Raw genomic sequence first — 22,732 nt, 5'->3', positions numbered from 1 at the left:
CACACAGAGAGACAGACACACAGAGAGACAGACACACAGAGAGACAGTCAACATATACTACAGATGATAAACTACAGCACAGAGAAAACCTGCACTCAGGTACCTAGAAAGACACAGACAAAAACAAGTGAGGGACAATTATCATGTTCTACAGACTGATGCAGCACAGTACAGTGCAGAGAAAACCAGCAGTCAGGAATCTAGGGAGACAGACACTAGACAGATCCACTTATCATGCTCTACACTAAAGACATTCTAAACTACCGTACAGAGAAAACACTCAGATAACTACACATAGAGAGAGAGAGGAGAGAGTTTGCACATTATAAACATACTGCACTGTATCGATGAGGGACTACAGACATATTATGGAACTGATACAAAAAAGGCAGTGGCTGCAGATTGAAGTTCTCTGGACCTCTCTGCCAGACAGCTGAAGGTGAACCTCTCTGCCAGACAGCTGAAGGTGAACCTCTCTGCCAGACAGCTGAAGGTGAACCTCTCTGCCAGACAGCTGAAGGTGCGAACCTCTCTGCCAGACAGCTGAAGGTGCGAACCTCTCTGCCAGACAGCTGAAGGTGCAAACCTCTCTGCCAGACAGCTGAAGGTGCGAACCTCTCTGCCAGACAGCTGAAGGTGAACCTCTCTGCCAGACAGCTGAAGGTGCGAACCTCTCTGCCAGACAGCTGAAGGTCTGAACCTCTCTGCCAGACAGCTGAAGGTTTGAACCTCTCTGCCAGACAGCTGAAGGTCCGAACCTCTCTGCCAGACAGCTGAAGGTCCGAACCTCTCTGCCAGACAGCTGAAGGACCGAAGCTCTCTGCCAGACAGCTGAAGGTTCGAACCTCTCTGCCAGACAGCTGAAGGTTTGAAGCTCTCTGCCAGACAGCTGAAGGTCTGAAGCTCTCTGCCAGACAGCTGAAGGTCTGAACCTCTCTGCCAGACAGCTGAAGGTTTGAACCTCTCTGCCAGACAGCTGAAGGTCCGAACCTCTCTGCCAGACAGCTGAAGATCCGAAGCTCTCTGCCAGAAAGCTGAAGGTTGAACCTCTCTGCCAGACAGCTGAAGGTCCGAAGCTCTCTCCCAGACAGCTGAAGGTTGAACCTCTCTGCCAGACAGCTGAAGGTCTGAAGCTTCTACACATGTGCAGGATTCTGTACTTCACACACAGTCGCTGCTCTACTCGTTCGGCTGCTCAGCCGGAAAATATTGCTTGTTTAATAACGTTAATAACGTTAAACGAGATGACATAATGACAGTATTCTACATAACAGAACCAAATATAACAGCATAATATAATGTTACTGTAAGACAACAAAAAATAAACAATTCTTATGAGATTTTAGGATGATTCTGCAAATGGTCACATATAATGAATCCAGTTTTACCGGTGAAACATCCATGCAGCATCTGCATGCCGCCCATTAGAGTGATCAACAGTGGTGTTTTGAAGGATGTACAGTGTGCAAATTGTAGAGCAGATGGTGTGAACAAACTGTAGCATACCTGTGTTTTGTTTCAATCAAAACACATACATTGCCAAAGTATGTGGACATCTGCTCGTCAAACATCTCATTGCAAAATCATGGGCATTAATATGGAGTTTGTCCCCCCCTTTGATGCTAAAACAGCCTCCACTCTTCTGGGAAGGATTTCCACTAGACGATGGAACATTGTTGCGAGGACCTGCTTCCATTCAGCCCCAATAGCATTAGTGAGGTTGTGCACTGATGTTGGGTGGTTGGGATTGGCTCACAGTCAGCATTCAAATTCATCCCAAAGGTGTTTGATGGGGTTGAGGTCAGGGCTCTGACAAACCGTTTCTGTGTGGACCTCGCTTTGTGCACAGGGGGATTGTCATGCTGAAACAGGAAAGGGCAGAATTGTCTAGAATGTCATTGTATGCTGTAGCGTTAAGATTTCCCTTCATTAGAACTAAGGGGTCTAGCCCGAACAATGAAAAACAGCCCCAGACCATTATTCCTCCTCCACCAAACTTTACAGTTGGCACTATTCATTCGGGCAGGCAGTGTTCTCCTGGCATCCGCCAAACCCAGATTTGTCTGTTGGACTGCCAGCTGGTGAAGCGTGATTCATCACTCCTGAGAACACTTTTCCACTGCTCCAGAGTCCAATAGTGGTGAACTTCACACCACTCCAGCCGATGCTTGGCATTGCTCATGGTGATCTTAGGCTTCATGAAGCTCCCGACGAACAGTTATGTGCTGACGTTGCTTCCGGAGGCAGTTTGGAACTCGGTAGTGAGTGTTGCAAATGAGGACAGGCCATTTTTAAGCGCTAAGAGTTTCAGCACTCGACAGTCCCGTTCTGTGGGCTTGTGTGGCCTACCACTTTGTGGCTGAGCCATTGTTGCTCCGAGACGTTTCCACTTCACAAAATCAGCACTTACAGTTGACCAGGGCAGCTATAGCAGGACATAAATTTGACAAACTGACTTGTTGGAAAGGTGTCATCCTATGATGGTGCCATGTTGAAAGTCACTGAGTCCTTCCTTAAGGTAATTCTACTGCCAATGTTTGTCTATGAAGATTGCATAGCTGTTTGCTCAATTTTGTACACCTGTCAGCAACAGGTTTGGCTGAAATAGCTGAATCCACTCATTTGAAGGGGTATCCACATACTTTTGTATAGTGTATTTTGCCTAGTGGCACATTTTTGCCGCGTGAGCGAAAAAGGAGACCATTGATGCAATCAGCCTAAAATCTCATTAGAAATCAGGTGGTGTTTTTTGTCTTACACTAACATTATACTATGCTATTATAGTCCTTCTATAATTATATAATTATGTGATCTTGCACACACTTTGATCTAACTTTATTAAACGAGCACCATTCATCAGAGCAGCCTTTTCTCTGTAGAGCAGAGACTGTGTGTGAAGTACAGAATCCTGCACATGTGTAGAAGCTTCAGACCTTCAGCTGTCTGGGAGACAGGTTCGCACCTTCAGCTGTCTGGGAGAGAGGTTCGGACCTTCAGCTGTCTGGGAGAGAGGTTCAGACCTTCAGCTGTCTGGGAGAGAGGTTCGGACCTTCAGCTGTCTGGGAGAGAGGTTCGGACCTTCAGCTGTCTGGGAGAGAGGTTCGGACCTTCAGCTATCTGGGAGAGAGGTCCGGACCCTCAGCTGTCTGGGAGAGAGGTTCAGACCTTCAGCTGTCTGGGAGAGAGGTTCGGACCTTCAGCTGTCTGGGAGAGAGGTTCAAACCTTCAGCTGTCTGGGAGAGAGGTTCGGACCTTCAGCTGTCTGGGAGAGAGGTTCGAACCTTCAGCTGTCTGGGAGAGAGGTCCAGAGAACTTGAATCTGCAGCCAATCCAATCCAAACAAAAACAAAACATACACATCATTTTAGAGCATGTATTTAATAAAGCATGGTTGTTTAGCCAGTGTTCTCAAGCAGTGACTTTGAACCAGTCAGAGAAATCTCCTCCAGAGAAAGGAAGGGTGTTTTGTATTTTTATTTATTAAGTTAGTTAGTTTCTCCCAAATCAGAAGCTACTCTTCCTCGGCTCCCGCAACATAAAGCCAGTTATATACAATTCAAAATATTACGTGACATTACATAACACTTTTCACAACATGTTAAATTTGCCCTCAGGCCACTAATCTACTACCACATATCTACAATACAAAAGTCTGTTCTGGACTTGGGGACTGTGAAGAGACCTCTGGTGGGATGTCTTGGGGGTATGTCTTGGGGGTGGGGAGGGGGAGAAAGGAGGGTCCAGAAGGGTCCAGGGCTCGTGTTGGAGGGCTTTTGATCACGCACTTTCAGCATTGAGTCAGGGGCTGTAGCGTGTTTACCAGGCTCCAGAACAGCCCATCCAGGTCACTGGATATTAGACTGACTTTCCAGGGGGTTATGCAATACTGACACGCACTACACACGCCTGAATGTACGCATGAGTGCGTGTCTCTCTCTCTCACACACACACCAATCACACACACACACACACACACACACACACACACACACACACACACACACACACACACACACACGCACACGCACACGCACACACACACTTTGACCTTATTCATGTTCGATAACTCTCGCTCTCATGCTTGTAGAACGTAGTATCTCCCATGGGGATCTAAATCATGAGTGTGTGTGTGTAATACAGACACTCATTTCAGAGAGGAAATGTGGTCAATCTGCATTACCACACTACTTACCACAGCTACAAAGTCATAATCCACCTTCTATTTCTACAATCTTCTTTAAAATGTGATTTGAAACCCAACCTTAACCATAACCTTAACCACACTTCTAACCTTATGCCTTACCCTAACTTTAAATTAAGACCAAAAAGCAAATTTTTTGTTTAAATTATTATTTTTGAAAATATATAGCCCATTTTGACTTTGTGGCTGGACTATCAGTGGAAACCCAGAGATATGGGACCCCCCTCAGTCACCTGTTAGCTAGAGGAAGGGCTGGTGTTGATGTGTTTATCTAGATATCTTCCTATATTACTGTAACCTGCCTGGCCTTATTACCTGTGAGCTAGGATGTTGTTGAGGTACAGACCTGTGAGCTAGGATGTTGTTGAGGTACAGACCTGTGAGCTAGGACGTTGTTACGGTACAGACCTGTGAGCTAGGATGTTGTTGAGGTACAGACCTGTGAGCTAGAACGTTGTTACGGTACAGACCTGTGAGCTAGGACGTTGTTGAGGTACAGACCTGTGAGCTAGGACGTTGTTACGGTACAGACCTGTGAGCTAGGACGTTGTTGAGGTACAGACCTGTGAGCTAGGATGTTGTTGAGGTACAGACCTGTGAGCTAGGACGTTGTTGAAGTACAGACCTGTGAGCTAGGACGTTGTTACGGTACAGACCTGTGAGCTAGGACGTTGTTGAGGTACAGACCTGTGAGCTAGGACGTTGTTGAGGTACAGACCTGTGAGCTAGGACGTTGTTGAGGTACAGACCTGTGAGCTAGAACGTTGTTACGGTACAGACCTGTGAGCTAGGACGTTGTTGACGGTACAGACCTGTGAGCTAGGACGTTGTTGAGGTACAGACCTGTGAGCTAGGACGTTGTTACGGTACAGACCTGTGAGCTAGGACGTTGTTGAGGTACAGACCTGTGAGCTAGGACGTTGTTGAGGTACAGACCTGTGAGCTAGGACGTTGTTGAGGTACAGACCTGTGAGCTAGGACGTTGTTACGGTACAGACCTGTGAGCTAGGACGTTGTTACGGTACAGACCTGTGAGCTAGGACGTTGTTGACGGTACAGACCTGTGAGCTAGGGACGTTGTTGAGGTACAGACCTGTGAGCTAGGACGTTGTTGGGGTACAGACCTGTGAGCTAGGACGTTGTTGAGGTACAGACCTGTGAGCTAGGACGTTGTTACGGTACAGACCTGTGAGCTAGGACGTTGTTGGGGTACAGACCTGTGAGCTAGGGACGTTGTTGAGGTACAGACCTGTGAGCTAGGACGTTGTTGAGGTACAGACCTGTGAGCTAGGACGTTATTGAGGTACAGACCTGTGAGCTAGGACGTTATTGAGGTACAGACCTGTGAGCTAGGACGTTGTTGAAGTACAGACCTGTGAGCTAGGACGTTGTTGAGGTACAGACCTGTGAGCTAGGACGTTGTTGAGGTACAGACCTGTGAGCTAGGGACGTTGTTACGGTACAGACCTGTGAGCTAGGACGTTGTTGGGGTACAGACCTGTGAGCTAGGACGTTGTTGAGGTACAGACCTGTGAGCTAGGACGTTATTGAGGTACAGACCTGTGAGCTAGGATGTTATTGAGGTACAGACCTGTGAGCTAGGATGTTATTGAGGTACAGGGCACACTTCTCCTCAGGCGACAAGCCTTCAGCCATCAGGTAGAAGATGTTGAAGTTGTGTTGCTGACTAGGCAGGTGGACCACCCGTGACTTCTCTAGCATGTACGTGTATATCCTCGCTAAAAAAACACACACACACACACACACACACACACACACACACACACACACACACACACACACACACACACACACACACACACACACACACACACACACACACACAGCATTAGTAACCAGCATTAGGCACACGCTCACCTAATGTACAGTATATAAAGACCTACAGTATATCACAAACGTGAGTACACACCTCACATTTTTGTAAATATTTGAGTATATCTTTTCATGTGACAACACTGAAGAAATGACACTTTGCTACAATGTAAAGTAGTGAGTGTACAGCTTGTATAACAGTGTAAATATGCTGTCCCCTCAAAATAACTCGACACACAGCCATTAATGTCTAAACCGCTGGCAACAAAAGTGAGTACACCCCTAAGTGAAAATGTCCAAATTGGGCCCAATTAGCCATTTTCCCTCCATGTGGGAAAATGAGTCATGTGTCATGGGTCATGTGACTCGTTAGTGTTACAAGGTCTCAGGTGTGAATGGGGAGCAGGTGTGTTAAATTTGGTGTCATCACTCTCACACTCCCTCATACTGACTGGTCACTGGAAGTTCAACATGGCACCTCATGGCAAAGAACTCTCTGAGGAGCTGAAAAAATTATTGTTGCCCTACATAAAGATGGCCTGGGCTATAAGAAGATTGCCAAGACCCTGAAACTGAGCTGCAGCACGGTGGCCAAGACCATACAGCAGTTTAACTGGACAGGTTCCACTCAGAACAGGCCTCGCCATGGTCGACCAAAGAAGTTGAGTGCACGTGCTCAGCGTCATATCCAGAGGTTGTCTTTGGGAAATAGATGTATGAGTGCTGCCAGCATTGCTGCGGAGGTTGAAGGGGTGGGGGGTCAGCCTGTCAGTGCTCAGACCATACACCGTACACTGCATCAAATTGTTTTGCATGGTTGTCGTCCCAGAAGGAAGCCTCTTCTAAAGATGATGCACAAGAAAGCCCGCAAAAAGTTTGCTGGACAAGCAGACTAAGGACATGGATTACTGGAACCATGTCCTGCGATCTGTTGAGACCAAGATAAACTTATTTGGTTCAGATGGTGTCAAGCGTGTGTGGCAGCAACCAGGTGAGGAGTACAAAGACAAGCGTGTGTGGCAGCAACCAGGTGAGGAGTACAAAGACAAGTGTGTCTTGCCTACAGTCAAGCATGGTGGTGGGAGTGTCATAGTCTGGGGCTGCATGAGTGCTGCCGGCACTGGGGAGCTACAGTTCATTGAGGGAACAATTAATGCAGAGCATGATCCTCTCCCTTCGGAGACTGGGCCGCCGGGCAGTATTCCAACATGATAAAGACCCCAAACACACCTCCAAGACCAACACTGCCTTGCTAAAGAAGCTGAGGGTAAAGGTGATGGACTGGCCAAGCATGTCTCCAGACCTAAACCCTATTGAGCATCTGTGGGGCATCCTCAAACGGAAGGTGGAGGAGTGCAAGGTCTCTAACATCCACCAGCTCCGTGATGTCGTCATGGAGGAGTGGAAGAGAACTCCTGTGGCAACCTGTGAAGCTCTGGTGAACTCCATGCCCAAGAGGGTTAAGGCAGTGCTAGAAAATGATGGTGGCCACACAAAATATTGACACTTCGGGGTGTACTCACTTTTGTTGCCAGCGGTTTAGACATTAATGGCTGTGTGTTGAGTTATTTTGAGGGGACAGCAAATTTACACTGTTATACAAGCTGTACACTCACTACTTTACATTGTAGCAAAGTGTCATTTCTTCAGTGTTGTCACATGAAAAGATATACTCAAATATTTACGAAAATGTGAGGGGTATACTCACTTTTGTGATTATACTGTATATAAACCTACGCTACGAGAATTATCCAATGTGTACTCAAGATTCTTAAACACAGACCACAGACCAAATTATTCAAACAAAAAACTTGAGTGACCTTAATTAAAATGCAGCTTTCATACACAGCCATTACGTATGAGTAAATATATCTACCTCAATGTGGTTCAAAGGGGATGACAGACATTAAACGTCGACAGGCTTATTCATAGAGTTATACTCCCACCTGCTGGCCATACATCAAACTTCCTTTCAATACTGCCAGGATATTATCCATCTGAGTAAACACTGAGTGGTGTAGTTCGTAAACCCCTTTGTTAGTTATAGCACTGCCCCCTGGGTAAAGCTGCAGTTGTGTGTATGTGTACCTCTGAGTAGTGTCCTTCTCTTGTCACAGTACTGCAGGCTGAGGAGTTTGATGAAGCGACTGGAGTTGTCATTCACAGGAGTACTGGCATGACCAAATGCCTCCAGGATACAGTTCACCTACAAGCCACCACAACATACAATTTCTATTGGCACTGAAATCACACCATAATAATAATAATAATACAATGAATAATAATATACTGTACCATACAACTACCCATATAGACACTGTTCCTTTCTGGACTAAATATACAGTATATACACTGAACAGAAATATCAATGCAACATGTAAAGTGTTGGTCCCACATTTCATAAGCTGAAATAAAAGACCCCAGAAATGTTCCATCCGTACAGAAAGTTTATTTCTCTCAGATTTTGTTCACAAATGTGCTTATATCCCTGTTAGTGAGCCTTTGCCAAAATAATCAATCCACCTGACAAGAGTAGCAAATCAAGAAGCTGATCATTACACAGGTGCACCTTGTGCTGGGTAAAATACAAGGCCACTATATAATGTGCAGTTTTGTCACACAACACAATGCCACAGATGTCTCAAGTTTTGAGGGAGAGTGCAATTGGCATGCTGACTGCATGAATGTCCACCAAAGCTTTTGCCAGAGAATTGAATGTTCATTTCTCTTCCATAAGCTGCTTCTAATGTCGTTTAAGAGAATTTGACAGGTTGTCCAACCAGCCTCACAGCAGCAGATCACGTGTATGGCAGAGTGTGGGCAAGCAGGATGGCTATGTTGTGAACAGACTGCCCCACGGTGGCGGTGGGATTATGGTATGGGCAGATATAAGATACGAATGAACACAATAGCATTTTATCGACAGCAATTTGAATGCACAGAGATACCGTGATGAGATCCTGAGGCCCATCGTCGTGCCATTCAACCGCCGCCATGACCTCATGTTTCAGCATGATAATGCACAGTCCCATGTTGCAAGGATCTGTACACAATTCCTGGAAGCTGAACATGTCCCATTTCTTCCATGGCCTGTATACTCACCAGACATGTCACTCATTGAGCATGTTTGGGATGCTCTGGATTGACGTTTACAACAGCGTGTTCAAGTTCCCGTGAATATCCAGCAACTTCACAAAGCCATTAAAGAGAAGTGGGACAACATTCCACAGGCTAACAATCAACAGCCTCTATGTGAAGGAGATGTGTTTGAATGAGGAAAATGGTGGTCACACCAGATACTGACTGGTTTTCTGATTCACACTCTCTTTTAAAAAATATATATCTGTGACCAAGAGATGCATATATGTTAGCACAGCTGAAAACTGTTGTCCTGATTAAATAAGCAATAAAATTGGCCTTCTTTAGACTAGTTGAGTATCTGAGCATTTGTGGGTTCGATTACAGGCTCAAAATGGGCAGCTTCATAAAATTGTACCCGCAAAATACCAGTCTCAACATCAACAGTGAGGAGGCAACTCCGGGATGCTGGCCTTCTAGACAGAGCTCCTCTGTGTTCTTTTGCCCATCTTAATATTTTATTTGTATTGGCCAGTCTGAGATATGGCTTTTCCTAGAAGGCCTGCATCCCGGAGTCGCCTCTTCACTGTTGACGTTGAGACTGGTGTTTTGCGGGTACTATTCAATGAAGCTTCCAGTTGAGGACTTGTGCAGTGTCTGTTTCTCAAACTAGACACTCTAATGTACCTATCGTCTTGCTCAGTTCTGCATTGGGGCCTCCCACTCCTCTTTCTATTCTGGTTAGAGACAGTTTGCGCTGTTCTGTGAAGGGAGTAGTACACAGCGTTGTATGAGATCTTCAGTTTCTTGGCAATTTTTCGCATGGAATAACCTTCATTTCTCAGAATAAGAATAGACTGAAGAGTTTCAGAAGAAAGGTCTTTGTTTCTGGATATTTTGAGCCTGTAATCGAATCCACAAATGCTGATGCTCCAGACACTCAACTAGTCTAAATAAGGCCAGTTTTATTGCTTCTCTAATCAGAACTACCGTCTTCAGCTGTGCTAACATAATTGCAAAAGGGTTTTCTAATGATCAATTAGCCTTTTAAAATGATAAACTTGGATTAGCTAACACAACGTGTCATTGGAACACAGGAGCGATGGTTGCTGATAATGGGCTTCTGTACTCCCATTTTTTATTTATTTGATTTGATTTATTCTATGTAGATATTCCATAAAAATCAGCAGTTTCCAGCTACAATAGTCTTTTACATCATTAGTATGCAGCAATACATGCGTTAGTGATGGCAGGTTCATAGACGCACAATCGAATTAATGTGAATTTTTTGTACTCGTTAGGTTCATTGAAGTCCACTGAAGCGAGTGCATGAGTGTGAAATACTGACTGTCACAATAGCACTTCTCACCACCAGAGGGCGATATAGCCCGACTGACTGAGTGTCAGACATTGTCCCTCTGTACTCTCTGAGTAAGAGTTGACCCAGATATATTATCTACCACCAAACCATGACTTTTTCTGCGTACATACAGCTCCACTATGGACAAGCAACAGCTTTTCTATCTTCCCTGTTAAACAATGAAGCTTTTTATGTTAAAGTCATCACAGATAGTCCAATGAAACAGTGTCATTGTTTATAATAGGCACTTTTGCTAGGATTTTCAAATAGTGGGAAAGTGTACCCCTTCAAACATTCACTGCAATAAAGATTCCCACGCACGCTAGGGAACAATGTTACATAAAACCTTGAGGTTTCTGACAATATGTCAGTGTAAGGTTGAATGCAATAACAGAGGTCCTTCGTCTTGCTAAAGTGCTCTTTTAATCCGATGCTTCCACACAGACTGGTATAATGCTCTATCATTGCAATTGATCACTGAGTATAAAACATTCTCAAACAATGTCCTGTTCATAACGGCTGCTCATATAATGGTTGCTATGGTCATTTCCTGCCCATTGTACTCCTCTATGTGCTGTTTTACAGGGTCAGCCATAGTAGTACAGCTCCGCTGGAGCAAATTAGGGTTAAGTGGCTTGTTAAAGGGCACACAAACTGATTTCTCAAACCAGCGACCTTTCGGTTACTGGCCCAATGCTCTACCACTAGGCTACCTGACGCCCAGTACACTTTCCACAGAACCCTTTCAGACTGAATACTTGGCCGGTGGCATTTAGATGCTCTCTCCATATGGGCCAATTACAAACACAATGGGTGATCATACAGAACCCAGTGATGGCGATCAAGGAAATGAAAGAACCTGTAACAACCTAGGGGTTTCATGTACAGACCACTGCCCTAACACAGACCATTTGGTCCGTGAACGAAACGCTACACCACAGGGACTCTGTAACAGACAGACTGCCTGTCTGTCTGCCTGCCTGTCTACCCTCTCTGGTATTGTGTGTGTCTGGTGATAAAGAGAACAAAGGTCAGTCGCTATCACAGTCCAACCAAGGTGTATGAAAGAAAGCACATACTGGAAGTGTGAGAGACATTCAGCCACTCTTGGAAGACAATAGAAGTTCAATGGAAAATGGCTTTTTATTATAAAAACCTGCATCTCAGCATTGAAGCCTTCATCAGTGAACATTTTCTATTCAACTTCCATTGTCCTCCAAGAGGATGAATCGTTTTAGCACAACCAGGGCCAGGTGCTCAGTCTGTGTGGAGTAACCCAGACTCACGTGCTTCATCCTGGGCTCAAGAGAGAAGCCTTTGGGGTTGGACCTCACTGCCAGGTGTCTCACTATGTGTTTACAGGCCTCCGTCTTCCCAGAACCACTCTCCCCACTGTAGAGAGAGAGAGATAGAGAGACACACACAGAGAGAAAATAAAAATAGATTTGTGTGTGTCTGTTTGTGTCCATGCAATGGTGTGAATATCTGTGTATGTGACTGTGTCCATGCAATGGTGTGAATATCTGTGTATGTGACTGTGTCCATGGGTGTTTCCACATTGTTCCTGGTCTCAGATGAATGGATGTGTGCAGTGGAGTGAGTCATCAGGGTGTAGGCTACATCTGTCACCTCCATCTCACTCTTCCACCCACCTGACATCACTCCTCTGGGCTATCCCTTCTCTTTTTCATCCCTCGTTTCCATTCACTTCTCCGTTCAGAACCCTGCAGCTAGCCATTACAATGGTGTTAATTAGCAAGTGGACACGATCATAACAACACAGCCTATGGCTATAATGGGGGTGCTCTGTGACTTTTTAGCAACATTTTGTTAGACATGTTCTGTATTTCTTCTAGTGATGGACCTACGGACGTTTATTTGGGTTTATGGAGATGGCAACTGAAGCTAATGGTCATATGTACTCATCATTTAGTTTCTATTCAGGCATCCATCCACTGGGCATCTCACTGTGGTCATTCAGGTTAGGTGGATCCATCCACTGGGCATCTCACTGTGGTCATTCAGGTTAGGTGGATCCATCCACTGGGCATCTCACTGTGGTCATTCAGGTTAGGTTGATCTGTCCACTGGGCATCTCACTGTGGTCATTCAGGTTAGGTTGATCTGTCGACTGGGCATCTCACTGTGGTCATTCAGGTTAGGTTGATCTGTCCACTGGGCATCTCACTGTGGTCATTCAGGTTAGGTTGATCTGTCCACTGTGCATCTCACTGTGGTCATTCAGGTTAGGTGGATCCATCCACTGGGCATCTCACTGTGGTCATTCAGGTTAGGTGGATCCATCCACTGGGCATCTCACTGTGGTCATTCAGGTTAGGTTGATCCATCCACTGGGCATCTCACTGTGGTCATTCAGGTTAGGTGGATCCATCCACTGGGCATCTCACTGAGGTCATTCAGGTTAGGTGGATCCATCCACTGGGCATCTCACTGAGGTCATTCAGGTTAGGTGGACTGTGGTGAAGTACACTACTCTGCTCCATGGGGGACTTGAACTAACAGTTAGGTTGACTGTAAGGCCTGTCTAACTACAGAACATGGACACAAATACACACAAACGCACAGAGAGCAGAGACCAGCTATGTATCACTTAGCAGATGGCTTACGAAGGTCATTTAAGCCCCCACTAATGACGGCGCTGTGTGTGTGAGTTTGAGTGTGTGTGTGTGTGCATCATTTAGTTCTCCTACTAATGACGGCGCTGTGTGTGTGACTTTGTGTGTGTGTGTGTGCATCATTTAGATCTCCTACTAATGACGGCGCTGTGTGTGTGACTTTGAGTGTGTGTGCATCATTTAGTTCTCCTACTAATGACGGCGCTGTGTGTGTGACTTTGAGTGTGTGTGTGTGCATCATTTAGTTCTCCCACTAATGACGGCACAGTGTGTGTGTGTGCATCATTTAGTTCTCCTACTACTGACGGCACAGTGTGTGTGTGCATCATTTAGTTCTCCTACTAATGACGGCACAGTGTGTGTGTGTGTGCATCATTTAGTTCTCCTTCTAATGACGGCGCTGTGTGTGTGTCTTTGAGTGTGTGTGTGTGTGTGCATCATTTAGTTCTCCTACTAATGACGGCGCTGTGTGTGTGTCTTTGAGTGTGTGTGTGTGCATCATTTAGTTCTCCTACTAATGACGGCGCTGAGAGTTTGTAGTCCAGAGTCGTTTACCCCTCTTTTATTTACATGGCTTTACTGTGTGTGTGTGTGTGTGTGTGTGTGTGTGTGTGTGTGTGTGTGTGTGTGTGTGTGTGTGTGTGTGTGTGTATGTGTGTGTGTGTGTTTATACCCTGACCTTGAGGGACCTAACATTTTGACTGCTTCCAGCTCAGTGGAGTATGGAGACTGTATATGATGTGTGTATATGAGGTGTGTATGTGTGTGTGTGTGTGTGTGTGTGCATCATTTAGTTCTCCTACTAATGACGGCACAGTGTGTGTGTGTGCATCATTTAGTTCTCCTACTAATGACGGCACAGTGTGTGTGTGTGCATCATTTAGTTCTCCTACTAATGACGGCGCTGTGTGTGTGTCTTTGAGTGTGTGTGTGTGTGCATCATTTAGTTCTCCTACTAATGACGGCGCTGTGTGTGTGTTTTTGAGTGTGTGTGTGTGTGTGCATCATTTAGTTCTCCTACTAATGACGGCGCTGAGAGTTTGAAGTCCAGAGTCGTTTACCCCTCTTTTATTTACATGGCTTTATTTGTGTGTGTGTGTGTGTGTGTGTGTGTGTGTGTGTGTGTGTGTGTGTGTGTGTGTGTGTGTGTGTGTGTGTGTGTGTGTGGTGTATGTGTGTGTGTGTTTATACCCTGACCTTGAGGGACCTAACATTTTGACTGCTTCCAGCTCAGTGGAGTATGGAGACTGTATATGAGGTGTGTGTGTGTGTGTGTGTGTGTGTGTGTGTGTGTGTTTATACCCTGACCTTGAGGGACCTAACATTTTGACTGCTTCCAGCTCAGTGGAGTATGGAGACTGTATATGAGGTGTGTATATGAGGTGTGTATGTGTGTGTGTGTGTGTGTGTGTGTGTGTGTGTGTGTGTGTGTGTGTGTGTGTGTGTGTGTGTGTGTGTGTGTGTGTGTGTGTAATGGATAGCTGGCGGCTGAAGTGCATTAACTCACTACCAGATCCACTGTGACTCAGCGGGAACGGCGATGGAGAGCCGGAACGGGATTTAATTGCAATCAGGAAGCTGCCTCCGTCCAGTCAGGGACAAAGAAAAGAGCAGGCTGCGCCAAAGCTCCCAGAAACATTAATCTCTCTGGAAGCACTTAACTGACCTGCCGGGGTGGGTTTGGGGTGACAAATTGGGCAGTGGCCCTTACTTCACCATTCACCTACTCTAAATCATTAACTGACTCTCAATCATTAACTGACTCTAAATCTTTAACTGATTGGAGGTAATGATCTGAATGAAATACTAATGCTTTCTCACAGAGGTGATACTGGCACTTGTTTAGTGATTGTGTGCAGGTTTGCACATGTGCATGCATTTGAATATATGAGTTTACCTGAGGATGAAGCATTGTGGGCGTCGCTCCTGCAGCATCATGTGGTAGGCCCTCTCTGCTGAGGAGAAGATGTGAGGAGGCAGAGAGGAGCACAAACGCCCTGAAGAACTCAGATACAACTGACTCACCTGATAGAGAGAGGTATAGACAGAGAGAAAGAGGGAGGGAGGGAGGGAAGGAGGGAGGGAGGGAGGGAGGGAGGGAGGGAGGGAGGGAGGGAGGGAGGGGTATAGACAGAGAGAGGGAGAGAGAGATAGAGAGTGAGAGAGAGAGGTATAGACAGAGAGAAAGAGAACACATGGTGAATCACTAAAACAATACAGAAATACACTATGGAAAAAGAAGGAACAGCACGTCAGAAATCAGCTCAATGTAATTGAAGAAGTCTCCATAGACTCTAACCACTTCTGGGAAAATTGGAAAACACTAAACAAACAACAACACGAAAAATTATCTATCCAAAATGGAGATGTATGGGTAAACCACTTCTCCAATATTTTTGGCTCTATAACAAAGAATAAAGAGCAAAAACATATACATGATCAAATACAAATCTTAGAATCAACTATTAAAGACTACCAGAACCCACTGGATTCTCCAATTACCTTGAACGAGTTACAGGACAAAATAAAAACCCTCCAACCCAAAAAGGCCTGTGGTGTTGATGGTATCCTCAATGAAATTATCAAATATACAGACAACAAATTCCAATTGGCTATTCTAAAACTCTTTAACATCATCCTTAGCTCTGGCATCTTCCCCAATATTTGGAACCAAGGACTGATCACCCCAATCCACAAAAGTGGAGACAGATGACCCCAATAACTACCGTGGAATACGTGTCAAGAGCAACCTTGGGAAAATCCTCTGCATTATCATTAACAGCAGACTCATACATTTCCTCAATGAAAACAATGTACTGAGCAAATGTCAAATGGGCTTTTAACCAAATTACCGTACAACAGATCATGTATTCACCCTGTACACCCTAATTGACAACCAAACAAACCAAAACAAAGGCAAAGTCTTCTCATGCTTTGTTGATTTCAAAAAGTTGATTTCAATTTGGCATGAGGGTCTGCTATACAAATTGATGGAAAGTGGTGTTGGGAGTAAAACATACGACATTATAAAATGCATGTACACAAACAACAAGTGTGTGGTTAAAATTGGCAAAAAACACATTTCTTCACACAGGGTCGTGGGGTTAGACAGGGATGCAGCTTAAGCCCCACCCTCTTCAGCATATATATCAACGAATTGGCAAGGGCACTAGAAAAGTCTGCAGCACCCGGCCTCACCCTACGAGAATCTGAAGTCAAATGTCTACTGTTTGCTGATGATCTGGTGCTTCTGTCACAAACCAAGAAGGGCCTACAGCAGCACCTAGATCTTCTGCACAGATTCTGCCAGACCTGGGCCCTGACAGTAAATCTCAGTAATACCAAAATAATGGTGTTCCAAAAAAGGTTCAGTCGCCAAGACCACAAATACAAATTCCATCTACACACCATTGCCCTAGAGCACACAAAAAACAATACATACCTCGGCCTGAAACATCAGCGCCACAGGTAACTTCCACAAAGCTGTGAACGATCTGAGAGACAAGGCAAGAAGGGAATTCTATGCCATCAAAAGGAACATAAATTCAACATACAAATTAGGATCTGGCAAAAAATACTTGAATCAGTCATAGAGCCCATTGCCCTTTATGGTTGTGAGGTCTGGGGTCCGCTCACCAACCAATATTTTACAAAATGGGACAAACACCAAATTGAGTCTTGACACTGCATGCAGAATTCTGCAAAAATATCCTCAGTGTACAATGTAGAACACCAAATAATGTATGCAGAGCAGAATTAGGCCGATACCCATTAATGATCAAAATCCAGGAAAGAGACGTTAAATTCTACAACCACCAAAAAGGAAGCGATTCCCAAACCCTCCATAACAAAGCCATCGCCTACAGAGAGATGAACCTGGAGAAGAGTCCCCTAAGCAAGCTGGTCCTGGGGCTCTGTTCACAAAACAAACACACCCCACAGAGCCCCAAGACAGCAACACAATTAAATCCAACCAAATCATGAGAAAACAAAAAGATAATTACTTGACACATTGGAAAGAATTAACAAAAAAACAAGGCAAACTAGAATGCTATTTGGCCCTAAACAGAGAGTACACAGTGGCAGAATACCTGACCACTGTGACTGACCCAAAATTAAGGAAAGCTTTGACTATGTACAGACTCAGTGAGCATAGCCTTGCTATTGAGAAAGGCCGCCGTAGGCAGACATGGCTCTCAAGACATGAGAGAGAGTAACGGAGAGAGTCAGAGAGGGAGAGCCAGAGAGAGAGAGTCAGAGAGAGTCAGAGAGAGGGAGTCAGAGAGAGAAAGAAAGAGGGATTAAAGAGAGAACAGAAGAATTTAGAGAGCATAGTGTTCAAGCCCATTCTTACATAACACACACACCTTACAAAAAAGGATATTAAATCCTGCCTCACACCTAGTGTCGTGTGTTTCAAGGATTTCTGTGGCACTAATCATGTTCAGAACAGCATGGCTTCTGTCCACTCCTGTACAAGCCTGAGCCACATCAAACACTACATCCAATGCCCACAAGCAATACATGAACTATCCCCCATCACCCCAAAACCCAACTCATATTAAAAACATTCACCAGTCCAGCAACCCCCGCCAAAACCCAACCCATAAAAAAAACATTAATCAGTCCAACCCCCCAAAACCCAACCCATAATAAAAAAAAACATTCACCAGTCCAGCATAACCCCCCAAACCCAGCTTCAAATACCTCACTACCCTGCCTAGGCCTTGCCACAGTACCAAACCCAGCATCAAATACCTCACTACCCTGCCTAGGCCTTGCCACAGTACCAAACCCAGCTTCAAATACCTCACTACCCTGCCTAGGCCTTGCCACAGTACCAAACCCAGCATCAAATACCTCACTACCCTGCCTAGGCCTTGCCACAGTACCAAACCCAGCTTCAAATACCTCACTACCCTGCCTAGGCCTTGCCACAGTACCAAACCCGGCCGCTGGTTCCTTTACCAAGCCAGCCTCAAACAACCCCAAACTTCTGCCCCATCACCTAGCAGATATGAGTGGGCACCGTGGGCACTGGGGTTGGAGGGGAAGAGAGGATGGAGGTTGTTTTTGGGGTAGAGTGACAGATGTCAGCGGGTGACAGCCGGTTAACAGTGTTTCACACATGTTGTGACATATATCCCTCTCACTCTCTCAGGTGGAGAGTGTGGCAAGGCAGGCAGGATGTGTTAACATCCATGTGACATAAAACCTGTCCACTAGAGGCTACAGTGAGCACTGTTACGTTAAAGTAGGTTTTGCTCTGTCTTTGTGGACAGGGATGGCGGATGGCTGTAAGCATCTCGCTCTTATTCCAAAGTGCAAATTCAATGATAGAAAGATGTTTTTTATATCTCAAACGTTAACCCTTACCTTAACCATTCAGAGATAATATCTAACCTTAAGATTTCTGTGATTTGCCGAAACTTAACCCTAACCTTAAAAATGTGAAGTTAATGCCTAAACTTAACACTAAACACTTTGGAATTTGACGTTTGCAACAACTTCGAAATTTGACGTTTGAGAAACATGGATGAATGTTTAATTCTGATGTGAGACTGTGAGAGCTAGTTGGTTAAATTCAGTCAGATTTGACGTACATATTTGGGGTGTGATAGCACTGACAGGGTGGTTGGGCATCTCTCCAAACCCAGCTCGGGGTACCCAAATCCCCCCCCCCAAAAAACACACACACTCCATTAGGGCAGTGGGCAGAGTGATGATAGTTATCTGGTTGTATTGTATATCTTCAGACAGTGAGAACAGCTTGTCCCCCTGATGGAACTGTTCAGCTATCATGGCCATTTTAGCCACACAAGGCAGGTTATGGCAGATACACCACATGTGAGGTACGTCAGACATAGACTACCACATAGCCTGTGTCAGACATAGACTACCACTTAGCCTGTGTCAGACATAGCCTACCACTTAGCCTGTGTCAGACATAGACTACCACTTAGCCTGTGTCAGACATAGACTACCACTTAGCCTGTGTCAGACATAGCCTACCACTTAGCCTGTGTCAGACATAGACTACCACTTAGCCTGTGTCAGACATAGACTACCACTTAGCCTGTGTCAGACATAGCCTACCACTTAGCCTGTGTCAGACATAGCCTACCACTTAGCCTGTGTCAGACATAGACTACCACTTAGCCTGTGTCAGACATAGACTACCACTTAGCCTGTGTCAGACATAGCCTACCACTTAGCCTGTGTCAGACATAGACTACCACTTAGCCTGTGTCAGACATAGCCTACCACTTAGTCTGTGTCAGACATAGACTACCACTTAGCCTGTGTCAGACATAGCCTACCACTTAGTCTGTGTCAGACATAGACTATCACTTAGCCTGTCTCAGGCATAGACTACCACTTAGCCTGTGTCAGACATAGCCTACCACTTAGCCTGTGTCAGACATAGACTACACTTAGCCTGTGTCAGCCTACCACGTAGCCTGTGTCAGACATAGCCTACCACTTAGCCTGTGTCTGACATAGACTACCACTTAGCCTGTGTCAGACATAGACTACCACTTAGCCTGTGTCAGACATAGACTACCACTTAGCCTGTGTCAGACATAGACTACCACTTAGCCTGTGTCAGACATAGACTACCACTTAGCCTGTGTCAGACATAGACTACCACTTAGCCTGTGTCAGGTATAGACTACCACTTAGCCTGTGTCAGACATAGACTACCACTTAGCCTGTGTCAGGCATAGACTACCACTTAGCCTGTGTCAGGTATAGACTACCACTTAGCCTGTGTCAGACATAGACTACCACTTAGCCTGTGTCAGACATAGCCTACCACTTAGCCTGTGTCAGACATAGACCAGCATGTGGAAAGCCTGTGTCAGACATAGACTAGCATGTGGAAAGCATGTGTCAGACATAGACTAGCATGTGGAAAGCCTGTGTCAGACATAGACTAGCATGTGGAAAGCCTGTGTCAGACATAGACTAGCATGTGGAAAGCCTGTGTCAGACATAGACCAGCATGTGGAAAGCCTGTGTCAGACATAGACTAGCATGTGGAAAGCATGTGTCAGACATAGACTAGCATGTGGAAAGCCTGTGTCAGACATAGACTAGCATGTGGAAAGCCTGTGTCAGACATAGACTAGCATGTGGAAAGCCTGTGTCAGACATAGACTAGCATGTGGAAAGCCTGTGTCAGACATAGACCAGCATGTGGAAAGCCTGTGTCAGACATAGACTAGCATGTGGAAAGCATGTGTCAGACATAGACTAGCATGTGGAAAGCCTGTGTCAGACATAGACTAGCATGTGGAAAGCCTGTGTCAGACATAGACTAGCATGTGGAAAGCCTGTGTCAGACATAGACTAGCATGTGGAAAGCCTGTGTCAGACATAGACTAGCATGTGGAAAGCGTATGTCAGACATAGACTAGCATGTGGAAAGCCTATGTCAGACATAGCTAAGAGCCTGTCTAAGAGAGATTACATGTGTACTTTATGTAAAGACTGAAAGAAACAGGTTTCTGTCAGCTTTAGGTAAATGCCTGTCTGATACAGTAAGATACGTGTGCGCACACCACAAACGCCTGTCTAGGCTACGGCCCAGCAGATATACAGAGTGAGTGAGTGACTGAGTGAGAGAGAGAGAGAGAGATAGAGAGTGTGTGTGTGTGTGTGTGTGGGGGGTCTGGTGTATAATGCAGAGTCAGACTTCTACTGTGTATCACCAACAGGAAGAGTGCATTATTAATGGTCCACATCAAGGCCAAATTCCACCCATTCATACTAGACTAATGACACACCCAACCGGGAACTCAACACACACACACACACACACACACACACACACACACACACACTTATAGTGTACAATACATTCAGTCACACACTCTCCATGACTGACAAGATATGGTTAAAGTCAGAAGTTCACATACACTTAGGTTGGAGTCATTAAAACTTGTTTTTCAACCACTCCACAAATTTCTTGTTAACAAACTATAGATTTGGCAAGTTAGTTAGGACATCTACTTTGTGCATGACACAAGTCATTTTTCCAAAAATTGTTTACAGACAGATTATTTCACTTATAATTCACTGTATCACAATTCCAGTTGGTCAGAAGTTTAGATACACTAAGTTGACTGTGCCTTTAAACAGCTTGGAACATTCCAGAAAATGATGTCATGGCTTTACAAGCTTCTGATAGGCTAATTGACAACATTTGAGTCAATTGGAGGTGTACCTGTGGATGTATTTCAAGGCCTACCTTCAAACTCAGTGCCTCTTTGCTTGACATCATGGGAAAATCAAAAGAAATCAGCCAAGTAAAATAATTCTGGTTCATCCTTGGGAGCAATTTCCAAATGCCTGAAGGTACCACGTTCATCTGTACAAACAATAGTACGCAACTATAAACACCATGGGACCACACAGCCGTCATACCGCTCAGGAAGGAGACGCGTTCTGTCTCCTAGAGATGAACGTATTTTGGTGCAAAAAGTACAAATCAATCCCAGAACAACAGCAAATTACCTTGTGAAGATGCTGGAGGAAACAGGTACAAAAGTATCTATATCCACAGTAAAACGAGTCCTATATCGACATAACCTGAAAGGCCGCTCAGCAAGGAAAAAGCCACTGCTCCAAAACTGCCAGAAAAAAGACAGACTACGGTTTGCAACTGCACATGGGGACAAAGATTGTACTTTTTGGAGAAATGTCCTCGGGTCTGATGAAACAAAAATAGAACTGTTTGGCCATAATGACCTTCGTTATGTTTGGAGGAAAAGGGGGATGTTTGCAAGCCATCCAGAACACCATCCCAACCGTGAAGCATGGGTGTGGCAGCATCATGTTGTGGGGGTGCTTTTCTGCTGTAATTGGGGGTCCCATAGGGCAGCGCACCATTGGCCCAGTGTCGCCGGGTTTGGCCCAGGGTAGGCTGTCATTGTAAATAAGAGTTTGTTCCTAACTGACTTGCTTAGTTCTAAAAAGGTTGCATTTAAAAAATATTTGTACAAAGAAAATGGTGAGTACAGATGTTTTGTGGCCCCCACCCCTGCTGTAGTGTGTAGTGAGATACTCACCAGTGTAGAGTAGATGGGGAGGTCTTTGTTCGGATTGACCAGGAGGAGAATGTGTCCGATGTAGGTCTGAAAAAAAACAGGCCTTATTTTACATCACCTGTAGAAATTTAAAGAGAGCTTCTATTCCAAGGACAAATGAATAAATACACAATGAAATATTGTAACATCAATGAAGGGGTATACAGTCCCCAGAGTTTGGTTTAGGGCATCACTGTGTGCTCTTGAACTGAGGCATGTCTGGTCAAACTACCAGCCACTGGGGTTAACACAGAAGTCCACCTAGACCATGTAATAGGCCTAATGTCTGTAATCAAGTTGTAGCACAAAGCCCCAAAAATGAAAAATTGAAAAATTCTATATCTGCGGGTGCATTTCATCTGAAGAGCTGAAACCAACTAACTGAAATACTGTGCCTTCTGTGTAAGAAAGCATGCCAAAAAAAAAAAAGAAAGCCTGCCAAAAAAGGTGATTGCAATATACTATCCCCGTAAACAGCAGGTGTCAGGAAGATAGCCTGTTATCCCAAATTTTCTATCGCGTTACCATATTA

General features: G+C 45.0%; 1 protein-coding gene across 1 annotated transcript in view; it reads right to left on the bottom strand.

The window, feature by feature from the left end:
• Positions 1 to 22,732, bottom strand: part of LOC112237601 (unconventional myosin-XVI-like) — a 277,352-nt gene that overhangs the window by 129,883 nt on the left and 124,737 nt on the right. Inside the window, 5 exon segments of the mRNA XM_042319826.1 lie at positions 5,793 to 5,940; positions 8,123 to 8,240; positions 11,759 to 11,864; positions 15,006 to 15,133; positions 22,183 to 22,248. Of these exon segments, the coding sequence (XP_042175760.1) occupies positions 5,793 to 5,940; positions 8,123 to 8,240; positions 11,759 to 11,864; positions 15,006 to 15,133; positions 22,183 to 22,248 (566 nt within the window).

The sequence above is a fragment of the Oncorhynchus tshawytscha genome, linkage group LG03, assembly GCF_018296145.1.
Source record: "Oncorhynchus tshawytscha isolate Ot180627B linkage group LG03, Otsh_v2.0, whole genome shotgun sequence".
Lineage (NCBI taxonomy): Eukaryota > Metazoa > Chordata > Actinopteri > Salmoniformes > Salmonidae > Oncorhynchus > Oncorhynchus tshawytscha.
This window is presented reverse-complemented; position numbering and strand designations above follow the sequence as displayed.